This window comes from Dasypus novemcinctus, chromosome 5, assembly GCF_030445035.2.
Source record: "Dasypus novemcinctus isolate mDasNov1 chromosome 5, mDasNov1.1.hap2, whole genome shotgun sequence".
NCBI classification, from domain to species: Eukaryota; Metazoa; Chordata; class Mammalia; order Cingulata; family Dasypodidae; genus Dasypus; species Dasypus novemcinctus.
Genome location: NC_080677.1, coordinates 105,966,395 through 105,987,486, shown reverse-complemented (window position 1 = coordinate 105,987,486; position 21,092 = coordinate 105,966,395). Strand labels below are relative to the sequence as shown.

The window sequence follows — 21,092 nt, the reverse complement described above, 5'->3', positions numbered from 1 at the left end:
CTTATGTTCATAGTTCAGTGCATTTTCTCCCAGTAGACAAATCTACATGGAAAACTAAAGTATAATCAGACAGTTGCTAGATAAGCATTGAATCAGCTCTCGGCAAGCTCTGGTAGTGTGATACATTCATCTTCCCCGTAGGAATATTCTTGCTACTCAGGCCAGATATTATTCAGTTTTCAGAGTATGCAGTTTTCACAGGTAGTTTTTGCTTTCCTTGATCCCTTTTCTTATAGAGGTGTTATAGATTATCTCCTTTGTTTAACACATTTTTTTCCAATTAAGGACTAATAAAATTGGAATTATTTAATAAAATTGAATAGTGATGGACATACAGTAAATAAATGATAACTTATTATTAAGTGTAACTGGTATTAAGCCCAGGTAATTTTGATACTTGCGTGTGTCAAAGACAATTTTCTGGGCCATTTCTATAGGTGACTGATCAATCGCATCTTTTACATTTGAGTTATTTTAATTTCTTTTAAAATTCTTTATTCTTTCATTTCTTTATTATTTTAGTTCTCTAATTCAGTTCATCCTTAATGTTGAATCCATGGGTAAATTAAATTAGAACAATGCCTTTTGGCTTTGCATGATTTTGCTATTTTATTTATGAGATTTCAGAAGCAAGAAATTTTGTTGCTCTGAAATACCTCTTTTCCCACAGATCTACTATCTCTAGAATGAATCTTTTGGGAGAGATTATTTTGAAATTACTACCCAGCTCTCAAATATATTTAATTTTACATCTTACTTGAATGTATGATTTCAGTTGTAGCTCTTTCCATCTAATGATACTTATCTTATTTTCAAATTCTGCTTTAGATTCTTTCTCACAGAGTGTAAAGTTAGTCAGAAAATGGTAGCAGCATCTGAATCCTTAGAAGAAATAGTAAGATAGCCATTAAATTAGGGGTAGGAGGGGTAATGATGGAAAAATCCAGAGGTGGGGTATAATGGTGTAATCCAGCGGTCAACAATGACATTACAGATCTGACAAATACATAATTGACAAGTAAAAAACTTTGTGTGTGAGGGAAGTGGATTTAGTTCAGTGGTTAAGTGCCTTCTTCCATGTACTAGGTCCTGGGTTCAATCCCCAGTACCACCTAAAAAAGGTTATTTAAAAAAAAAAAAAAACTTTTGCTTGAAAATGAATATAGAAAGGAGTGATTCAGTTGGTCACTCCAGCAAGAATAAGCATTGTTATCCTTCCTCTTTAGCAGTTGTTAAATAGATATGAGAAAAGGATGGAGAAATAGTCACAGCTCTCTTTGTAAAACAACAGATTATGGTGCATTTTTTGAAACTGTTAGTCTCAGAACCACATTTTGAGAACACTATCATAGATAGTAACTATTGTAGGAGTCCATAAGAGGAATAGATCATTTCAGATTCCAGTAATCAAGGAAAGTTAATGAAAGGGACTGATTTGGGTCTTTTTTTTTTTTTTTTTTTTTTGAAGATTTTATTTCTCTCTCTTTCTCTGTCCATTCACTGTGTGTTCTTCTGTGTTGGCTTGCATTCTTGGTGGCACCAGGTATCTGTGTCTCTTTTTGCGTCATCTTGCTATTTCAGCTTTCCGTATGTGCGGTGCCACTCCTGGGTGGGCTGTGCTTTTTTTGTGTGGGGTGGCTCTTCTTGCAGGGCACAGTCCTTGCACGTGGGGCTCCCCTACCTGGGGGACACCTCTGGTGGCATGGCACTCCTTGCACAAAGCAGCACTGCACGTGGGCCAGCTCACCACACGGGCCAGGAGGCCCTGGGTTTGAACCCTAGACCTCCGATATGGTAGGTGGACGCTTTTATCAGTTGAGTCACATCTGCTTCCCTTATTTTGGTCCTGAGGGAATGGGAAACATTTGAATAGATGGAGAGAAGAGAGGAAGCATTTTTGTTGCACAAAATGGCAAGAACAAAAGTGCAAATGTGGGATATTATAGTGTATGTTATGGGAATGCAGAGTCCACAATAGTTTTTGGTCCAAAGGTTTTTAAGTATGGTTCATGAAGAAATTGAGCCAGTGCTCTGTTAAATAATATCAGTCTCTCCAGAGTTAGAAAAATGGGAAGTTATGCCATTTCTCTTCAGCATGCAAATGGATGAAACTATTGATGCCTTTCAGTGCAACCAGCTTCATGTTTTCATGTGCTCTCTGATGTCCTTAAAGAAGAATTCCATTTTAGAACCCCTTTTGGAAACTGAAAAAACTGTCAACATCTTCAAAATAATTGCACCTTCATGCCCATTCTCTCTCTCAAACATTCTAGCGGAAGTAAAAAAAAAAAAAAAAAGTAGCATTCTGAAGCTATATGGTGCACCTGAGATGTCAGGCATACATTACAGTTTTTGTGCTTTGATGAGAAAAGAATTGCCACACGTCATTGTGCCTTATTACTTTTCACATCAACAGCGCTCATTGCCTCTCCAAGAAGTGTTACCGAGAAATAGAAACAGAAGGTGATGTTTTTCTGTACCAGGCTGAGATTTGCTAGTTTTCCAGAGGTCTTAATTGAACTTGAAAGCAGAGGGAGTTGGTGTTCAATACTGTTGCCTGGCAAAGCAGTCTATGGAATTTGGTCTATGCACCTTTGTGACTCAAGGATTTCAGCATTTGTTGCCACAGGGAAAAAGTTGAAATTGACTATCAAAAATGAAGTATTTGCTTTTACATCAAAGGCATACCACAATTTCAACTCTTTTAAGCAAAATCTCATTGGGATTTACTATTGAACAGTTAGAATTCATTTAATAAGATTTTTTTTTGTCCAGGAAGTAACCATTAATCTTTCATGAAGAAAAAAGGAGTGTAAGGGAGTCATAACCTCTGTAATTATTGCTATTTATATACTGTTTATGTTCAGGAAATCAGTTTCCAGTGCAGTGAAATAAAGTATATGGTGTATGCATTTCTGTGCATGCTTCTGGAGGAGGGTATCCATATCTTCAGTTAGAATCTCAGAGTGGTGGTCTTTCACTCCCCTGACTGAACTAGTCGTGGCAATAGGATGCTCTGGATGGATTTGAGCAAAGGAGAATGACATGAAATTAGAAAATTCAACTGAAGAATATGGGAAGGAAAGCTTGGGCAAGAGTGCAAAATGGTTTAGTGATTCAGGTTAGGCCTAGGGAATATGAGTCATCCCAATAATCTCAAGATAATTTACTAGACAGAGCTACTCACAGGAACCAAGTATTGTCTTTTTTGTTCCTAGTGTCTAAGCATAATACCTGAGACATGAGAACTCCAGAAATGTCAAATTAAATTAAAATCACTGAATGGATAATGAAAGTTGGACTGTAGCACCAATAATAAATGCTCTTTTGTCTAATATGTATTAAATTCTGTTACGTTAAATCATTTGGTGAATAATAAGATTTTTAGATAAGACTTCATAAAAAGTTCTTACAGCCTTCTTTTTGTTCAGGAACAGTTGACTAACACAAAGTTTTGGTCTCTTGGTATTTATTTCCTTTGTAACTTGATTTCTGATACTTTTTTGGTAAAGGTATGCCTCCAGATATGATAGTTTTTTTTTGTTTTTTTTTAGGTACCGGGGGCCAGGGATTGAACCTGGGACCTCGTATGTGGGAAGCCGGTGCTCAACCACTGAGCCACTTTGGCTTCCCTGAGTTGGTTTTTTCATTTGTTTTGCTTGTTTGTTTTTGTTTTTTTTCAGGAGGCACCGGGAACCGAACCCGGGACCTCCCATATGGGAGATGGGCGCTCAACTGCTTGAGCTACATCCACTCCTTAGACATGATAGTTTTATCGAATACCTTCAGAGAGAAGGAAACTTGCAGGTTGGTGTGACTGATTGATTAGGTCATCTATTTAGGCAACAGTCCAGTATCTTGGAATTTTTCATCATTAAGTAAAATTAACTTGACATCTCTGAGGTCATTCTGGATTAAAATATCTTTTGAATTTATAGAGGATCTTCTATTAATTTAAATAACAAAGCCTTGGAACCCCTCCCACTTATATTAGTATAATTTTATTATCACCTTTATGCATTTTCCTGGAATAAGGTTTAGCAAAGAAGACTCCCTGGCATCAATAATTGTTAACATTTTTAATTTGCTATTATTGGAAAACCAGGAGTGCTTATTGTTGTTTCATTGTAATATATATATATATACATATATATAAATTTTTAATACAGAAGTTGTGAACTTACAAAACAATCATGCACATGTGTGGAGTTCCCATCCAATACCCCTTCATCAACACACAAAACAGTTTTTACAGATTATGAGATAATATCAGTCTGTTACTGGTAACTATGGTCCATACCATACATTTTGCATATCTTTTCCATTCCCTCTTATTAAAAACAGTACATTTTTGGCATTGATGCAAGAATATTACAGTATTGCTATTAACTATAGTCCATAGGATACATTAAATCTATTTTTCCTATGCTTCTCCACATTCCCACCACCCTGTAATAGTGACATACATCCATTCTATTTCACAGAAGACATTCTTGCATTTGTACCATTAACCACAATTCTCATCCAACTCTGGGTTCACTGTGTTTTGCTCTAAGTTCTTTCAAATTATAGTAGAGAGAAAAGTATTGAATTATTGTAAAACATTGGTGATAACTTAAAACACTTTTTTCAAAAGTATGGTAAATTTTTCTGTTTTTAGTAAACTTAATTTATGCTTCCAAACCTGTGGAGATTATACATCAAATTAGATTTGTCAGAAGCCCAGGTTTTTTTTTTCCTGAAACGATTAATAGAGCAAAATAAGGTATAATTTCACTTTTTAAAAAAAAGATTTATTTATTTCTCTCCTCCCCTTACCCCCCCCCCCCCCCCCATGTCTGCTTTGTCCATTTGCTGTGTGTTCTGTTTCTGCTTGTATTCTCATTAGGCAGCTCTGGGAACCTATCCTGGGACCTTGCAGAGTGGGAGAGAGGTGATGACTCTCTTGTGCCACCTCAGCTCCCCTGTTCCGCTATGTCTTATTTTCTCTCGTCTGTGTCTCTTATTGCATCATCTTGCTGTGCCAGCTCTCCATGTCGGCTGGCACTCTTGTGCGGGGTAGGTTTCCTGTGCAAGGAGGCATTCCCACACAGGCAGCTCTCCTGCTTGGGGCTGCATTCCCACATGGGCCAGCACTCTGCGTGGGCCAGCTTGCCCTCACCAGGAGGCCTTGGGCATCAAACCCTGGACCCCCTATATGGTAGATGGAGCCCAATTGGTTGAGCCACATCCATTTCCCTATAATTTCACTTTTAAGGCAGTAGTTTGGTTTTAATTGTATAATGTTAAGTAACAAACTGCTCTATAATTCTGTGGTTTTCTCAAAACCTTTTAAGTGGATATGTATTGTCTGTGGACTATTCATTCATTCTTTAAAATTCTTAAAAATCCACTATGTGTAAGGCCCTTTGCTATACAATATGAAATAATTATTTTCATAAACTTGAATTGGGATAAAGATAGAATGGGCAGATAACAGTGGAGTAAAAGTCCCTTTATTTAAAAAATAACTTGTATTTGTTATTATAAAAATAAAATATGCTTATTGTATAACATTTGGAAAACAAAAGGAAAATAAAGATCACCTGCAACTCCATCACCTGGAGATAGCCACTAAACAGTTTGGTGCCCCCCCCCCATTATTTCATATATTTGCAGTGTGTCCAATGTCTATGACACATAATACATAAATAACAAGTTTACACACACCACCTACACTACAAATGGGATGAAAAGAATTTTTTTTCATTGCCTATAGTATGAATTTTGCCATATCATTGTTATTTCACAGCATTATTTTAATAGCATGTTAGTATCCACTATTAGGAAAGACTGTAGAATCTATTTCACCAGTATCTCTTTGCTGGTTGTAGGATATCTCATTTTTATTTTTTTTTTCTTTGATTCCTTTTCATTTATTTTACTATTATAGATACTGCACTGAACATAATCCTTAAAGGGTATGCAAAATTTTAAGGGTTTTGATACATTCTTCTTTAACAATTGTTTCAGCGATTTTAATTGTTCAATACAGTTTTATCTCATATGTATATATAACAGCCTGTTAGATGAAAATGGCATCTCGCTGTCCCTTTGGTTTGCAGTGCTTAAGGGTTTTCCTTCTGGTTTCTAACTGAAGTGTCTTTGTCTTTCCTCCATCGGGACCGCTGCCGCCCGTGCGGGACGAAGCCTCGGGAAGCCGTCGTGCCGCAGCGCCGCCGCCCTGCGCCCGGCCGCCCCGGGGAGTCGCTGCCCGCCCGCGGGGGCCGTCACCACGCGCCAGGCCGCCGCCAGCTGCCGCGCCAAGCTCCGCGGCGGGGCCGCCCGGGAGCGTCAGCACGCGGCCCGGGGCCTCGGGAAACCCGCCCGCCAGTGAGCGCCGCCGCCCGGCGGATTTCGCCATCACTCCGCACAGCTTGGTGTACCTCAAGCACCTTACCCGGTATGGCTTCTCCAGCCATCACATCCTTGCTGGTTCCTCCAAACCCTCGGAGCGCTCGGAAGTCCACTTCCTCATCAGCGAACTTCCTGTATCCTCATGCTATTCTCAGACGTCCTTTCACCTCTTGCTTTAACTGAACTTGGCTTACCCAGAACTCGTTCCCACCAAGCCCTTCAAGAGGACCATGTGCCTTAGAGCCAGGTAGTGGGGAGGACGGTCTCCTTGCTAGTCATTGCTACTCGCAGAACAGTACTTCCTCACCCTGTCCGCCCAAACCCCAGCTTCTTTGAAAATCATGCCACTGGACAATGTCAATCTCTTTTTCTCCTCCTTGTTACTTACTGACTCCCTAGTTGGGTTCTTTCATAATTTGTTCTTTGAAGATTAGCTCGTACTTTAGTCTTCTTCCCCACCTCAAATCCGGTCATCAAGTTAGTGAGCCTCTCTCCCAAGTCACTACTGCTACTTGCAAGAAGACTTTTAATAACTGTACAATCTCCAATGACTGTGGGATGACTTGGAGTTATGAAATGCACAACTGATTGAACATGAACTCTCCAATATCCAATCCCCTCATTTTCTGTAACTTCATTTACACTAACCATTTCTTCCCTTCTGAATCAGTCTGCTCACACAGTTCTAGACTTCTTCATCGTTAGAAACAGCATCATCACTAGAATCCTTTCGGGGTGGCTGTGGGACTGCTCCTCTCAGATCTGCTTTTGGTAGCATAGTTGACTGACAACTCCCACTGTGGCCTCAGCGGGGTCCACCACTGGATTTGTGCTGAGGCCATGCCACCCCTGGCTTCTCGCAGTCAGTGCCTGAGCACAGCCAGGTATTAGTGATAGGCCATTCCTGTGAGACACATGAGATGTGGGGCCTTCCTAAATGAGCAACTTTGACTTGGAGACTCCTCAGCAGCTTGATCAAAACTTTGTTAGCACTGTAATGCAGTCTGAGGCTCTTCTTGCCCAATGTCCCCTCCTTCCTCCTTTGTCAGGTATCAGTCCTGCATTATTGTATGACGCTTACCCCCCCCACACACACACACTGCTTTCATCCCATTATCCTTTACAGATGTTCCCTCAATAAAACTCTTGCACATTGAACGCTGTTTTGGTGTCTGCTTCTAGGAGAGCCCTGATTTAAACATTAGTACTTTCCACTCTTTAATCACCATCTTTCTATCCTTCTGAGTCCTCTGGTCACTGACATGTTTTTTCAGTGTCATTAAGACAACTAATTCATTGACCTCATTTTTTCACTGTCCATCAGCCCCTCACTTGAATTTGCTTCCTTCCTTGTCTAGTCTAGATACTATTACCCATCATTATAATCATTATCCTTGATATACAGTATGCTCAGCACTCTTGAACCTCAATTTCTTCTAGTCTACTTTCCTGGCAAAATCCCAACCCTGGATAAACCTTGCCACCTGCCTTCCTTGGGCTTGACTGGGACAACTGAAGATTTTATTTAAGAAAAATCACATGACTCAGCTCACTAGTTTTATTTTTAATTCATTATCTCAAACCTCAAACTGGCGCTATTATTCCTTCCATGGTTTCTATTTCCTACTTCAAAAACTATTCTTTATGTTTTTTTCATCTCATCAAAATTTTCTCATCCCCTTCGCCCTCTTCACTTCATATTTCCCTGAGAAAATAGAAGAGATTACATATAAAGTTCCTCATCTTCCCAGCACAAGATCCACCAACTCAGTTACCTTGGTAACCATCTTCTTCCTATCTGTGATAATGAAGGAAGGGTCAAAGGCCAGCCCATTCTCTTGTGCTCTAGATCCCACCCCCTCATACCTTTTCAAGGATTTTGCTTCTTAGGTTTTCCCCTTCCTTTTTTTTTCCTGCATCATCAGTCTCCCTCTCTGTAATTTTCATCGTTCTGCAAACATGTTCCAATGTTCCCTACCTTAACCAAAAAACTCTCCCGTGATCACATTCACTTCCATCTACTGGCAATTTCTTAGCTCTTTCATAATCATATTTCTTTATGGAGCTGTTTTCATATGTTGTCTCCATTTTTCTCATCTTCAGTCCACAACAATGTGAAATACTGTTCCCCCCAAATCCCCATCCCCCAGAAGTACCCTTGTTAATGTCATCAGTCACTTCCATATTACCAGTCTAAAAGGGTACTTTTCTTTCCTCACCTTGAGCATTCCCTGCTTCTTTAAATGTTCTCCTCTGGATTCTTTCTTGAATTTCCCCCGGCCTCACTGACCAGGCCTCAGTTTTATACTTCATCCCTTTCTGCCGAACTTTGAAAGGTTGGCGTTTCTCAGGGCTTCATCCAGTCCCTCTCTTCTTTCAATGTTCTCTTCCAGTATGATCTTATACAAATGATTTAAGTTACCATCTTTATGCTAATGAGTTTCAAACTTGTGATTTCCACATAAAGATTTCCACTAAGTTCTAGACTCACATATCTGCTTAATATCTTCCCTTGGATGACTCTTAGATATCTCAAACTTAACATGTCCAAAATAGAATTCAGCATTAACACCCCTAAACCTGTTTCCCCTCCATCTTCCCTACCACAATAAATAGCACCACCATCTACCAATTACTCAAGCCAGAACCCTGAGAGTCATCACTGAATCTTCTCATGCCATCTTCCCCACGTCAACTGGATCAGTGCAATCTATCAATTTTATCCCCTCAAATACCTTTGATCTTCTCTCAACCTCCAATGCCATCACTTAGTCCTGACCAATGTTTTCTCACCTGACTATTGTGGCAGCCAATTCTATCTGGTCTCTCTGCTTTCACTCTTGACCCGTTTCAATATGCTCTTGATAGAGCAGTAACAATAACCTTACTTGTAACTTAAATCAAGTCAATTGTGGCTTGTAGGATAACACCTAAATTCTTTCTCTTGACTTGCAAGCCCTGCACACTATGACCTATATTATGCTTTTCTCGTCACTGTCCTCCATGATGTAGCTACACTGGTTCCTCCAATATACCAAACTCTGTTCTGCATCTTGGGGGCTTAGCAAATCCTGTCTGTCTGCTTAGGCTGTTGCCCATAACCAGTCTTCTTCACGTCTTGAGAAAACAGCTTAAATACAAAGTCTTGAGCAAAGCCTTCCAGAGCACCTGATTTAAAATAGTCCTGCCCCCTCTCCTCCCATTTGCTTTCCAGTTTTTTATTTCTTTCCATTATTACTCTCATCCCTTATCTCAGTTTGTAATTTTATTCATGTAACTCTTGGTCTTTTCCTCATATTAGATGTATGAGGGCAGAGAGTGTGTCTGGATATCTTGATTCTTCAAGATTGTATTTCTAGTCCCTAGTATGATACTTATCACGTATCAGTATTAGGTGCACAGTAAATATCTGTTGAAGAAATGAATGAATGCATTTGCTAATTTTTATGTTGAAAGTTCACTTTTATTGATTTATAGGAGCTCTTTTTATTTTAAGACCACTATCCATTTGTTTTTTCTATATGCTGCAGTTATTTTGCCCCTTGTCATATATATACTTATTTAATTCATGATGTCTTTGATATACAGAAATAATACATTTTTCATTTAGAGAAATCTGTCTTTTCTTTCATAATTTCTACCTTTGGTGATATGTTTACAACAGTCTTCTCCGATATTACACAAACATTCACCTCATTTACTTTATTTTTTTTTAGACTTAAGTCTTTACTCCAAATGGAATTTATTTTTGATATAGATGTGGTTAAGCATCTAAATATTTATTTAGTTGTTGCATCATCACTTATCAAAAAGTCCCTTTTCCACTGTTTTGAGTAGTCTACATTTATCAAATATTAAATTCTTATATATACCTGGAGTGGTTTCTAGATTTTTATTTTTAGTTCTTCTCTATTTTATCACACCATTTTAATTATTGCCATTATGTAACTTGTTTTGCCTAAGGATAAACATTTTAATATGGTAAAAATTACTTTTTTCCAAATATTTTTGGTTATATTTGTGCATTTATTCTTCCAGATAAGCTTTAGTAATTTCCAAAAGAAATTCTATTTGCATTTTGTTTAGAGTTGGTTTAACAGTATAGGCTATTCAGGGGAGAATTGCCTTCTTTGTAATATTGTTTCCCGTTTAAGAACTTGGTACATGTCAAAGTTATAGAAGATTTCCCATGCTCCTGAGTAATTTTAAGATCCTACATAATGTTAATTATATTCTTAGAAATTTAATATTTTTATTGCTATTTGAGTGAAATCATTTTCCCATTATGTTTTTAACTGGTTGCTTCTTATAGGCTGAAGCTATTGATTTTTGTAATTGGTAATTTTTCTGAACTTTCTGATGGTTGATTCTGTTCTAAGTAGACAATCATTTAAAGTGTAATTATTGATCATTTTTCCTCTTACATATATATCTTAAATATAATAAATTATGGCCATAATTTTGCTCTTATTCCTGACATCTTAGGAAAACCATTAATATTTCACCAGCTTTTAATGTAAGCTGTTGGAATGATACGGAGTTCTTTATCAAGTTAAAGAAGTGATTTCCTGGTCCAAGTATATGAAGCATTTTATTGGAAGGGGTTATCAAATTATATTAAACATATTCTGGGTAACTGGGTGACTAGAGATGATCATATGGTTTTACTGCTTTGACCTGTTATCACAATAATTTGTATTGATAGATTTCTCAATATTGGATTGTTCTAGCATGAGATGCATCCTATTTCATCATGGTGAGTTCTTTCCTCTTTTAGTATTATAATGCTGAATCCAACTTCCTTATATTTTATTTAGAGTTATTGCATTTATATATATGAACAAGATTGGATTATAGTTTAACATTTTTTATTTTATCTTTATCAACTTCAAAAAATGAATTTTCCATCCTGCTGTAAAACAGTGCATTATATAGGAATTGCTTATTTTTTTGAAGGTTTGGAGGAACTATCCCAAAAACCATTTAGGCCCCAAGCTTTTTTTAGGGTGGGTGGGTAAAAGATAATTCTTTGAAAATTTAAAAAATTTATTCTATGGTTTTGGCCTAGACAGATTAACTACTACTTCATAAGTATTAATTTAAAAATATTTTTAAAGAAAATGATGCATTTTCATAGGATTTAAAAATCTATTAGCAGAGTTTTACATATAATTATCTAAGAGTTAAAAATATTTTTCTCTGTGTCTGTGGTTGTATCCCCTTTCTCATTCCTAATTTTTTTATGTTGCATTTTTTCTCTCACATTACACATGCAAGTCTTTTTAAAGAACCAATACTTAGATATATTATCTATTCTAATTTTTTTCTAGTTTCCACATCATTAATATAATTTTTAATCTTTATTGATTCCTTCTTTACTCTTACATTAATTTTGTTGTTTCTGAATATATCTTTGTAAAATTAGTTCACTTATTTTTATTTCTTTCTTATTTAATAATAGGGTGTTTAATGCTATAAATTTACCTCTGAGTACAGCTTTGGCTGTATCCCAAAAGGCTGGGTATGTAGTCTCTTAATTGTTGCTATTTAAGAATAATGGATTGTAATTGTTGTTTTCATTTCATTTTTGACTGGTGTATTTAGGATAGCATTGTGAGGCTTTTGCTATTGTTAAACCTGCTTTCTTTTAAATAAAGAATAAATTTATTAATATTTATGTTGCTACTTTAATAAAGAGCTAATTTTGTTTGGAAAAAGTAAAATTACCTGTGAAGTTATCTTATAAAATGGAGTTATATGCAAACACTACCTAGAGTTCCTTTTTAAAGATTCCACCCAATAGTGCCACCCAGTCTATGCTGTTACTTACAACAGAGTTGTGATATACTGTCCTCTTAATGCCAACAATTTACTGGAATGGTGATTTCTATATAATGTCCTAGTTACCCATTAAAAAGCAAGAAAGGGAATTAAAAATCTTTATTGCATTAAAAAATCATCAGATTACATGCAACTTAAATGATCCTAATTAAGTTCACACAGTTTATGAAATCAGGAAGGATTTGAATATTGTGAGCATGAATTTAGTCACAAAATTTAAGCATTAGAACAATTTTTCTTTTAGACTTGACAAAAATAGTTTTTTTTTACTCTTTAAATTTTCTTTTATTTCCTAATATCTTTTATATGTTTAATATACTTTTAAAAAAAAAGATTTATTTATTTTTTTTTTTATTTTTTCAGTGTTCACACAAAGTCCAGGATCATTCCAGGACCAAAGGGAAGAACCACTGGCTTGCTTTTAATCCAGTTTTTTTTTAACCTTTCAGTTGTTAAAGGTTTACCAGAAGGCATGAATGTAGGGAACATTGTCGTCCAACACGTCTCACGTAAATCCAAACCTCAAACTCCTTTTGTGGAGTAAATAGGCTATTTGCTCTTTTTAAGTTCATTTGAGCTGCAAAGATTATTTCCCCTTCCCTGCTTTTAGGATTTCCTGTATTCCCCCATTCAATCTTGGCTGCCACAACCAGACAGACAGAAAGGGCAAGGACTTCTTTTTCTTGCATCTGTAGTAGAAATCTTGGCAACAGACAGGAACTGCTCCACGGCTGTCAGAAATGCATCAAAAGTAGTTTTTTTTAATTTATTTATTTATTTTTTATTTAATTCCCCTCCCCTCCCCCGGTTGTCTGTTTTCTGTGTCTTTTTTTTTTTTGCTGCGTCTTGTTTCTCTGTCCGCTTCTGTTGTCGTCAGCGGCACGGGAAGTGTGGGCGGCGCCATTCCTCGGGCAGGCTGCTCCCTCCTTCGCGCTGGGCGGTTCTCCTTATGGGTGCACTCCTTGCGCGTGGGGCTCCCCTACGCGAGGGACACCCCTGTGTAGCACGGCACTCCTTGCGCGCATCAGCACTGCGCATGGGCCAGCTCCACACGGGTCAAGGAGGCCTGGGGCTTGAACCGGGGACCTCCCATGTGGTAGACGGACGCCCTAACCACTGGGCCAAAGTCCGTTTCCCAAAAAGTAGTTTTAAAAACACTTTTGTTATATACATAAGGAAAATAATTTCCCTTAACTCTTATTACCTAGAGAAAAGCATTGTTAGTATTTTGTTGTATTTCCCCCCAAGTATCAGTAGCATAAGGACCAGACTCTTCCTGCTTTGTTGCATTTTTTTTGTTTGTTTGTTTTTTTGTTTTTTTTACTGGCCAGCCTGCTTGCTTTACAAGCCCAGTCATTGGGACTGAAGATTCCCTGATACCTTTCCACTTAATTCCTTTGTTCCTTAAACTAACTATAAGTAGTTTCTATCACTTGCACTCAGAATTCTGATACAATTTTGTTTGATTTGATTGACAGCATTTTCAGAATTCTAGTGCCACACACATGCATACACACACACACATACACACACACATCCCATACAATTTTGGGAAATACCAAATACTTTGTTTGCCTATTTGAAGGTTCGCAAACCACGTTATCTCATTAAAAGCCCTGAGAAGTTCTGCATTAAAGGAAAATTTTACTTTAAAATATGTATTTCAAATATTTCACAATGGAATTAGGGTCTGTTAATAGTTTTTTAACAACTTTGGAAAGCACTTTTTTTTCTTTTATAAATATTTTAATTATAAGTAATCCTCACTCGCAATAATTTTAGTGACACACAGTATCTGTAGGCACACAGCTCACACATACGTGCACACACACACAAACACAACTCCCAAACTTTCACAGAAAGTCTGGCAGCAACCACATAAATATAAAGGAGCCCCACCTCTCAAGAGTGAAAGTAAGGGTGAGAATGGCTGTCGGTCCTAAAGAGAAAGTCAAAGAGGGGAGAGTGTCCCTTAAAGAAAAAATACAAATAGGAATGAACAACATTTGGATGAAAACCAAAAAGAAAAAAGTTAGTAGAGTAAAATTCTTATTACCAAAAGAAAAAAGGAAAAAAAAAGTCTATTCAGTTTTCTGTTCAGAACTTTTTCCTTTAAAATGTTTAAACTATAGGCAAAATCTGATGTTCCCACTAAAATAGGGGAGCTTCACACAGGAAAAAAAAAATCAAAAGACAAAACAAGGAAACCAAAAATGGAAGTTAATATAAATCTCTGCATTTTGGAAGAGAGTTAGTTGTCATTAACTCGAGTCCAGCATAGTTTCCTTGGAGCCCTGAAGGGAGAGAACCTCCTGCCACAAAGAGCTTCGTTCCAGATGAGTTGTGCAGTGCGTGTAAACAGAATTAGGAAAGAAATCAATGTCCGAAAAGTAATTTCTCCAGGTTTCATCATGATTCAGCCAGCCTTTCCTAGTGGTTAGTTTCAGGTTCTCCACGACTAGTCTGGGCTTGGACGCAAAACAAGCTGAGAGCCTCTCTTCCAGAAACCTCTGAGCTCAGATGTCACAGAATAGCAAGAAGCCCTGCCTTGTGCTCACAGTGATGATGTGCTTGTAGACGCTCACCAATTGGATCCCTCTGCCTTGCTCGCTCCCTGAAACAGACAGACTTGACATCGTATGATGGCTGCCGTGGATCCAAGAAGGACCCGTGAGTTTGGGAGCCCACTGCATATGCTGACCATTCACTACCATAGGCCAGACACACGTTCTCATGCGTATGGCAGTTTGGTGAAGAGGAGCTTAGATAGTGTATTTTCAGCCTTCCAGAGAAGAAAGTAGCCATCCAGAGATACTGCTCCTAATTCCTTGTTTTTGTTGTTGAAGACCATAGTCCAGACCTTGCAATTATCAGGGTTTGTGTCCCCCTTGTGGATGTCTTTTAAGGCCTTGTGAGTGATGTGGGCATACACAGGGATCTGTGACACATTGTGCCTAGCATCACTTTTGGTCAATATATCTTCTCTCACCTCCCAGAGTCCCATAGATCAATTGTGTGACCCAGACACTGCCATAATGTCGCTGATCCATGCAATGGAAAAGATCCAGTCCTTGTGTCCATCATCTCTCATGCACACAGGATCTAGTGTAGGCAGACAGTAGATGGCGAGACTGTTGAGGTTGTCTCCTCCAGGGGCTAACAATGTTCTGGAGGGATTCAGCTCGATGGCATGGATACCACAGCCCTGTTGGGTCATCACCCCTCCAGGCTCCTGGTCTTTCAGAATGGGAATCTTGGTGATCTGGCTTGTCTGAACATCCACCACAAATAGTGTGTTGCATTTTATGCCACACACCACTTGCCTGTGATTCAGCCACTGAGATGCAAAGACTTTATTAAGGGTCCCAAGGTGAAATTCTCTCTCCTTCAGGAGACTCAGAAGTAGTTGTGCTGCATAACCATGCCACACCCGGGAATAGCTAGTTTCATTCTGTAGCCTGACTTCCCAATTGATTCTTCCAGTAGTACAGTAAGGACCTCTTCACTGGGTGTGAGTCTTTTCCTTTTGTGAAGAGAGTGATCCCAGCCAAACTGTGGGCCCTGAGCTGCCCATGGTCCTGCAGACACATGGGGCCGGGGGATTGAGGGGCAAGAGGATGGCAGGTCATATACTTGTCCCTGGGGCTGCACACTATAGTGTGCCTGGCCCAAAAGGTGGCCTGGACCCTGGGCAGCGGGTAGAGAAGGGGAAGATGGACAGGAGGGAAGGAGGAAAGAAAGATGGGACAGGAATAGGGAAAGGGAAGGGGAAGGGGGAGCCCAGAATAAGACTGGAAAGCATTGCTTTTATTTCTTAGCTTAGCAGCATCCTAATGGTACTCTAAACTTGGCTTCCACATATCAGTATTAAATTCAGTTAACACTGATAGTACAACTCTCTCTCCAATTTTGTTTATAGAATAAATTTGTTTTCTGGTGACTCTTATTCTTGTATACTAAAGAGTTAGTCCCAGCAATGCCTGAGAGTCTGATCTCAGTATTGCCCTTAGACCAGGCAAGAAAAGCTCTTGCTTTGGGTCTCGTGATTTACAAGGCCCTGCTCTGGTCCTTCTTTGGTCACTTCCTCTCTCCCAGGTTGAAAAATCTGTGAAGTCAAGAGAATTTGCCTACCTGGAACATAAGCCCACTTCTTTAGACCACATTTTAGGTTCCTGGGACCCAGAACTCTCAGTCCAAACAGACACACCTGAAGAAACTCTTCAGATCCACTCTACTGTGCCTTTGGTTGAGCAACCCTATGCCCAAAGAGAGGCCACATGGTGGCTATTTGTGGAGTGTGTACATAACATGGTTCCTGCTGACTAGAGAGGCCTCTCAATCGTGGGATGCAGCTAGGGGCATGGGGAAGGGATCATTTCTTGAAAGGCCACTGTGTTCCCAGCATAGGACTGTGAGGAATCCAAAAATTCTTACTTTGAATGTGGTCTTTTAGAAAATTATAAAGGTGTATTTGTCAGTGTATAACAATAGAACATATTTTATCAGTTTGTTTATAATTTTGAAATATTGGGACATATGGTTAATAAGCCTCCATTTTACTCTTGCTCAGGCCCTTGCAAATATCAGAGGTGAAATTGATGCTTGGAGGGTGTGATGGTTAATCTATTGTGTCAACTCGGCTGGGTATTTGTGCCAAGTTGTTCTGTCAAGCAAGCACTGGGCTAAGTGTAATACAAGGGCATTTATGGACTTTAGTCACCATTGACTTTACTGCAGTGGTAAATCATAGATAGCTGGTTTTAATTACATCAGTCAGGGAGACTGAGCGACACTTAACCCAATCAGTTGAATCCCTTAAAAGGGGAAGTGATTCCAGCATTGAGAGAGTATTTCACAGCTCTCCTTTGGACAGCCAACATCTCCCAGAACTTGTCAAGAATCTTCATTGGACTTTCATTGGAGCTCCTGGTTGCAGCCTGCCTGTGGAACCTGGGCTTGTGCATCCCCACAGCTGTGTGAGAGACTCTGATGAATCTCTTGCTATTGATAGATATCCCTTATTGATTCTGTTTTCCTGGAGAACCCTGACTATACAAAGGGCTAGGTGAAAATACTATAATCCTGTGGGCAGTGACATGTGGGATGTGTTGGGATCTCAGGGGAAACTGGCTGCAGGCTGCTCCTTGGGTGATAGAACCTGGGTCAGGCAGAATGGGACCCTAAAGCTTGAAATGAAGCACCAGAGGTTTGTATCTTGAAATGGATCACAAACTGGACAATGAATATCTCAGCAGGCACCATAGACTATGATGGATCAAAGACTAGAGTACCCCAGTTCTTACACACTATGTAAGCCTTCAGGATTCTTCTGTACTTCAACAGTCTTGCCAAGACATAACTGACTGATTTTTTCCCACATAAGTGAGTAGAAAGTTCAGAATCAGATTTAATTTTATTTAAAAAATTAATAGTACATCTCTTACACTGGCATATGGTGATGTGAGAGGCACACTAAATTATAATAATTATGAAATAAAAGTAAGCACAAAGTGGCATGGAAGATATGACAGAGGGCCTTTCTTGGCCTGGTAGTTCAGGGAAAGTTCCTGAAAGAAGTAACGTTTAGCTGAGAGGTGGAGAATGAGCAGAATTGTCAGGGCCAGCATTCAAGGGTAAAGAGGAGAAAGGGCATTGCAAACATTAGAGAAGACCCCTTAGAGGTCGGAGGTGGGAAAGAACATGACAGATTAGAACTGAGTGAAGACGTGGTTTGAAAGTTGAAAGCAAGATGGAGAGTGTGGTGGTATAAGTCTACAGGGGTATACAGAGGCCTGATCCTATGGAACCCTATAAAGCACGTTCTTGACCTTCTTCAAGAAAACAAGCACACCATGGTTTTTACCCTCAATGAGCTCACTGTCTAGAGGAGAAAAAAAATCTAGTAAGAAAATAATTAAAAAACAAAAAGGTAAGTTGAACACTCAAGAATAAGTATGCTCACTGTTATCTGGGAGCATGGAAAAAAGGAGCACTTAACTATTGCTAAGTGAATCAGAGAAGGATTTTCAAAGAATTGAGTGCTTGAGTTGAGACTGAAAGTTGAGTAGGCATTTTCCAGTGAACAAGGGGTCATGGAAGAGAAGGATATTCCAAGCAGAAAGAACGGCAAGGACAAAGGCATGGGGAATGGAAATAATTCAATATGTTTGGGGGGTAGGGAGTCTTGTTAAAGAGCTTGGATATTTTACTTTGGGTGATGGTGAGGCTTTAAAGACTTACGTATAAGGGCATGACATGATTAGAAAGATCATTCCAAGAACAATGTAGAGATTTGGTGTGTGGACCTTGAAATTGGGGCAGCGGAACATGATAAAAATTTGTTGTCATAATACAGGTGAGAGATGTAGTTCTTGAAATAAAGAATTGGTAGTAGAATTGGGGAGAAGATGGATTCAAGACGTGTTTCAGAAATGGAAGGAACCAAAGGGTTCTCCCAGCTCTTTGTGCCTCACTCTCATCTTGGTTCCAGATAACCAGTATATTAATACTGGGCCGTTCTGTAAAAGAGGGAAATCTGATGATGCATTCACACTAATGTATCAGTCAGTGGCTGGTACAGATCAGTGTTCTTGACCAGAGGACTTTGAATTTAAAAGATTTTGCCTGGATTGGAAAATGAATTGAATGATGGAATTTCAGATGGTTTGGATCTTGAGGTAATTATTGGGTGAGAAGAAGAGATTTATTGCTGCCTTAAATCAGTGATTCTCAACTGGGGGCAATTTCCCCCCGAGGAGACATTTGGTAATGTCTGGAGACATTGTAGTTTGCGATGACTGGGGTGGGCTTCTAGGGGCTAGAGATGAGGGAGACTGCTAAACATCCCATAATGCAAAGACAGCCCCCCTCCCAAAGAATTATCCAGTCCAGTATTGCAGTAATTCCCAAATTGAGAAACCCTGCCTTAAGTCATTACATGGGTGACATTGAGCCTTTTCCTATCTCTAGGAATTACATAATCACAAGGTTGAACAATCGTGATTTCAGAGAGGGAACTCTAATATAACTGGTTTCTAATGGTTTCTTTGAAACAGTTCTGTGGGGCTTGTTCTTGCCCTGGCCTTGGTTGAAAACTTCGCTAGGACCTCAGGAACATCAAACAAATTTGAAAAATCCTATAAGATTCATTTTAAACGAAGAGTATATTCTCAATTCAGTATTAAACCGTCTAGTCCCTTGTAAAATTCAAAAGTCCTAACTTGATTTATAGTTGCACCTTCCCCTCCCCAGCATGGAGAAGGCTGCAGTGGAAGAAGAGGCTGTGGTAGTCTTCTTCCCCTTTTCTGGCTTAGTGCTCCTACTCTTCTCTGGGCTTGCCAAACCTCTGGGGTTGGAGCATGGGTGGGAGGAAGGACAGGGAGCCAGGAAAGTTCTTGGACTGGTGGCATAGTTTCTTGGTTGGAACTTCGTGGGCCTGGTGAGTGTTTAAAGCTGATTCTCTCTACTTGGACAATTTTAGGGGATTTCTTACGTATAGCTCCCTTTTGTGAGTGATGCACCCTCTTCTACGTCAGGATTTCTCAAACCATCTGTAGTGAATAACCAGGTTTAAAAAAAATTTTTTTTAATTTTCTCTCTCTCTCTCTCTCTCTCTCTCTCTCTCTCTCTCTCTCCCCCTCTCTCTCTCTCTCCCCCTCCCTCCCTCTCTCTCTCTCTCTCTCTTTCTTTCTTATGTTGCCCACAAATAGTTCACAGAAAACACCAAGGCATCCTTTTGACCCAGTGGGGACACCTTTTCTGGCTTACTTGCCAGCTGCTAGCCAGATAGTTCTCCTCAGTTGTGGTAGGCAGGTTAATGGCCTCCCAGATACATCCACATCTTAATCCCTGGAACCTATGTATGTTATTTCACATGGGAAAAGGATCTTTGCTGATATGATTAAGTTAATGATCTTGAAATGGAGCAAGTATCCTGGAGAGTATCCAGGTGGACCCAAAATAATCACAAAGGCCCTTATAGGCAAAAGAGGGAGGCAGAAGAGTCAGAGAAGAGGTTGGAATGATGTACCAAGGAAAGCAGGCAGCCACTTGAAACTGGAAAAGGCAAAAGTAATGGATTCTGCATTACTCAAAAGCAATGCAATCCTGCTGACATCTTGTTTTTAGCCCACTGATACCCATTTAGGACTTCTGATCTCCAGAACCATGAGATAAAAATTTGTGTTTTTTAAGCCAATAGTTTGTGGTCATTTGTTATAGCAGCAAAAGGAAATTAATACAACAAGCAAGAGTCAAAACTCAGTCCTCTGTGTCCCCCAGACTTCAAGAGACAAGTAATAGCTAAACTGAGTGGTCATTTTAAAGTCCCTCTATCTTGACTTGTCATAACACAGATTTCAGTTTCATTTTTAAATGGTTCTGTGATTGAATGGTTAGCAAAAATTTCCCTCCATCCCCGCTGCTTTTCTCAATTAGAGAAGTTGTAGGTTTACAGAAAAATCATCCAGGAAGTACAGAGGTCATATAGCACCCACCCCCACAATTTTCCCTGTCATTAGTATTTTGCATGAGTATGATACTTTTGTAGCATAACTCCCTTTGTAGCAGTTTCACTGTGAAAAAAAACAAACCTCGACTTTAACTGCCAGTTCTTAATGACCAGTTTACCAATTTTGAGTTTAATGAAAAAGATTCCTAAAATTACAAACCTCAAATTTGCAGTTTTACTTCTATGTCATTCTTTAATATCATTGTTTCTAACTAAAAGGGATATGCAATTATCAAGTTCATTTGATAGCTTTAATAATTTTCTCTTGTACTTTTCTTTCATCCACATATTGTAAAGTGCTTTGTAGAAATTTGACTTTATGCAAATAATTGATATATTAAACTGC

General features: G+C 39.0%; 1 protein-coding gene, 1 non-coding gene and 1 pseudogene across 3 annotated transcripts in view; 1 reads left to right on the top strand and 2 right to left on the bottom strand.

Moving 5' to 3' along the window:
- Positions 1 to 12,069, top strand: part of ZNF800 (zinc finger protein 800) — a 57,570-nt gene extending 45,501 nt beyond the window's left edge. For both annotated transcript variants that reach the window (XM_023582563.3, XM_058297324.2), the window contains exon 6: positions 6,190 to 12,069. In XM_023582563.3, coding sequence (XP_023438331.2) covers positions 6,190 to 6,376 — 187 coding nt within the window. In that variant the 3' untranslated portion in view covers positions 6,377 to 12,069. The remainder of the gene's footprint in view (positions 1 to 6,189) is intronic.
- Positions 12,070 to 12,851: 782 nt separating this feature from the next.
- LOC111758686 (small nucleolar RNA SNORA31) lies at positions 12,852 to 12,983 on the bottom strand. Its single transcript, XR_002792871.1, has one exon. It is a non-coding gene; the product is annotated as a small nucleolar RNA SNORA31 (small nucleolar RNA).
- A 1,474-nt stretch (positions 12,984 to 14,457) lies between these two features.
- LOC101427095 (DDB1- and CUL4-associated factor 12 pseudogene) lies at positions 14,458 to 18,489 on the bottom strand (annotated as a pseudogene).
- Positions 18,490 to 21,092: the final 2,603 nt, after the last annotated feature.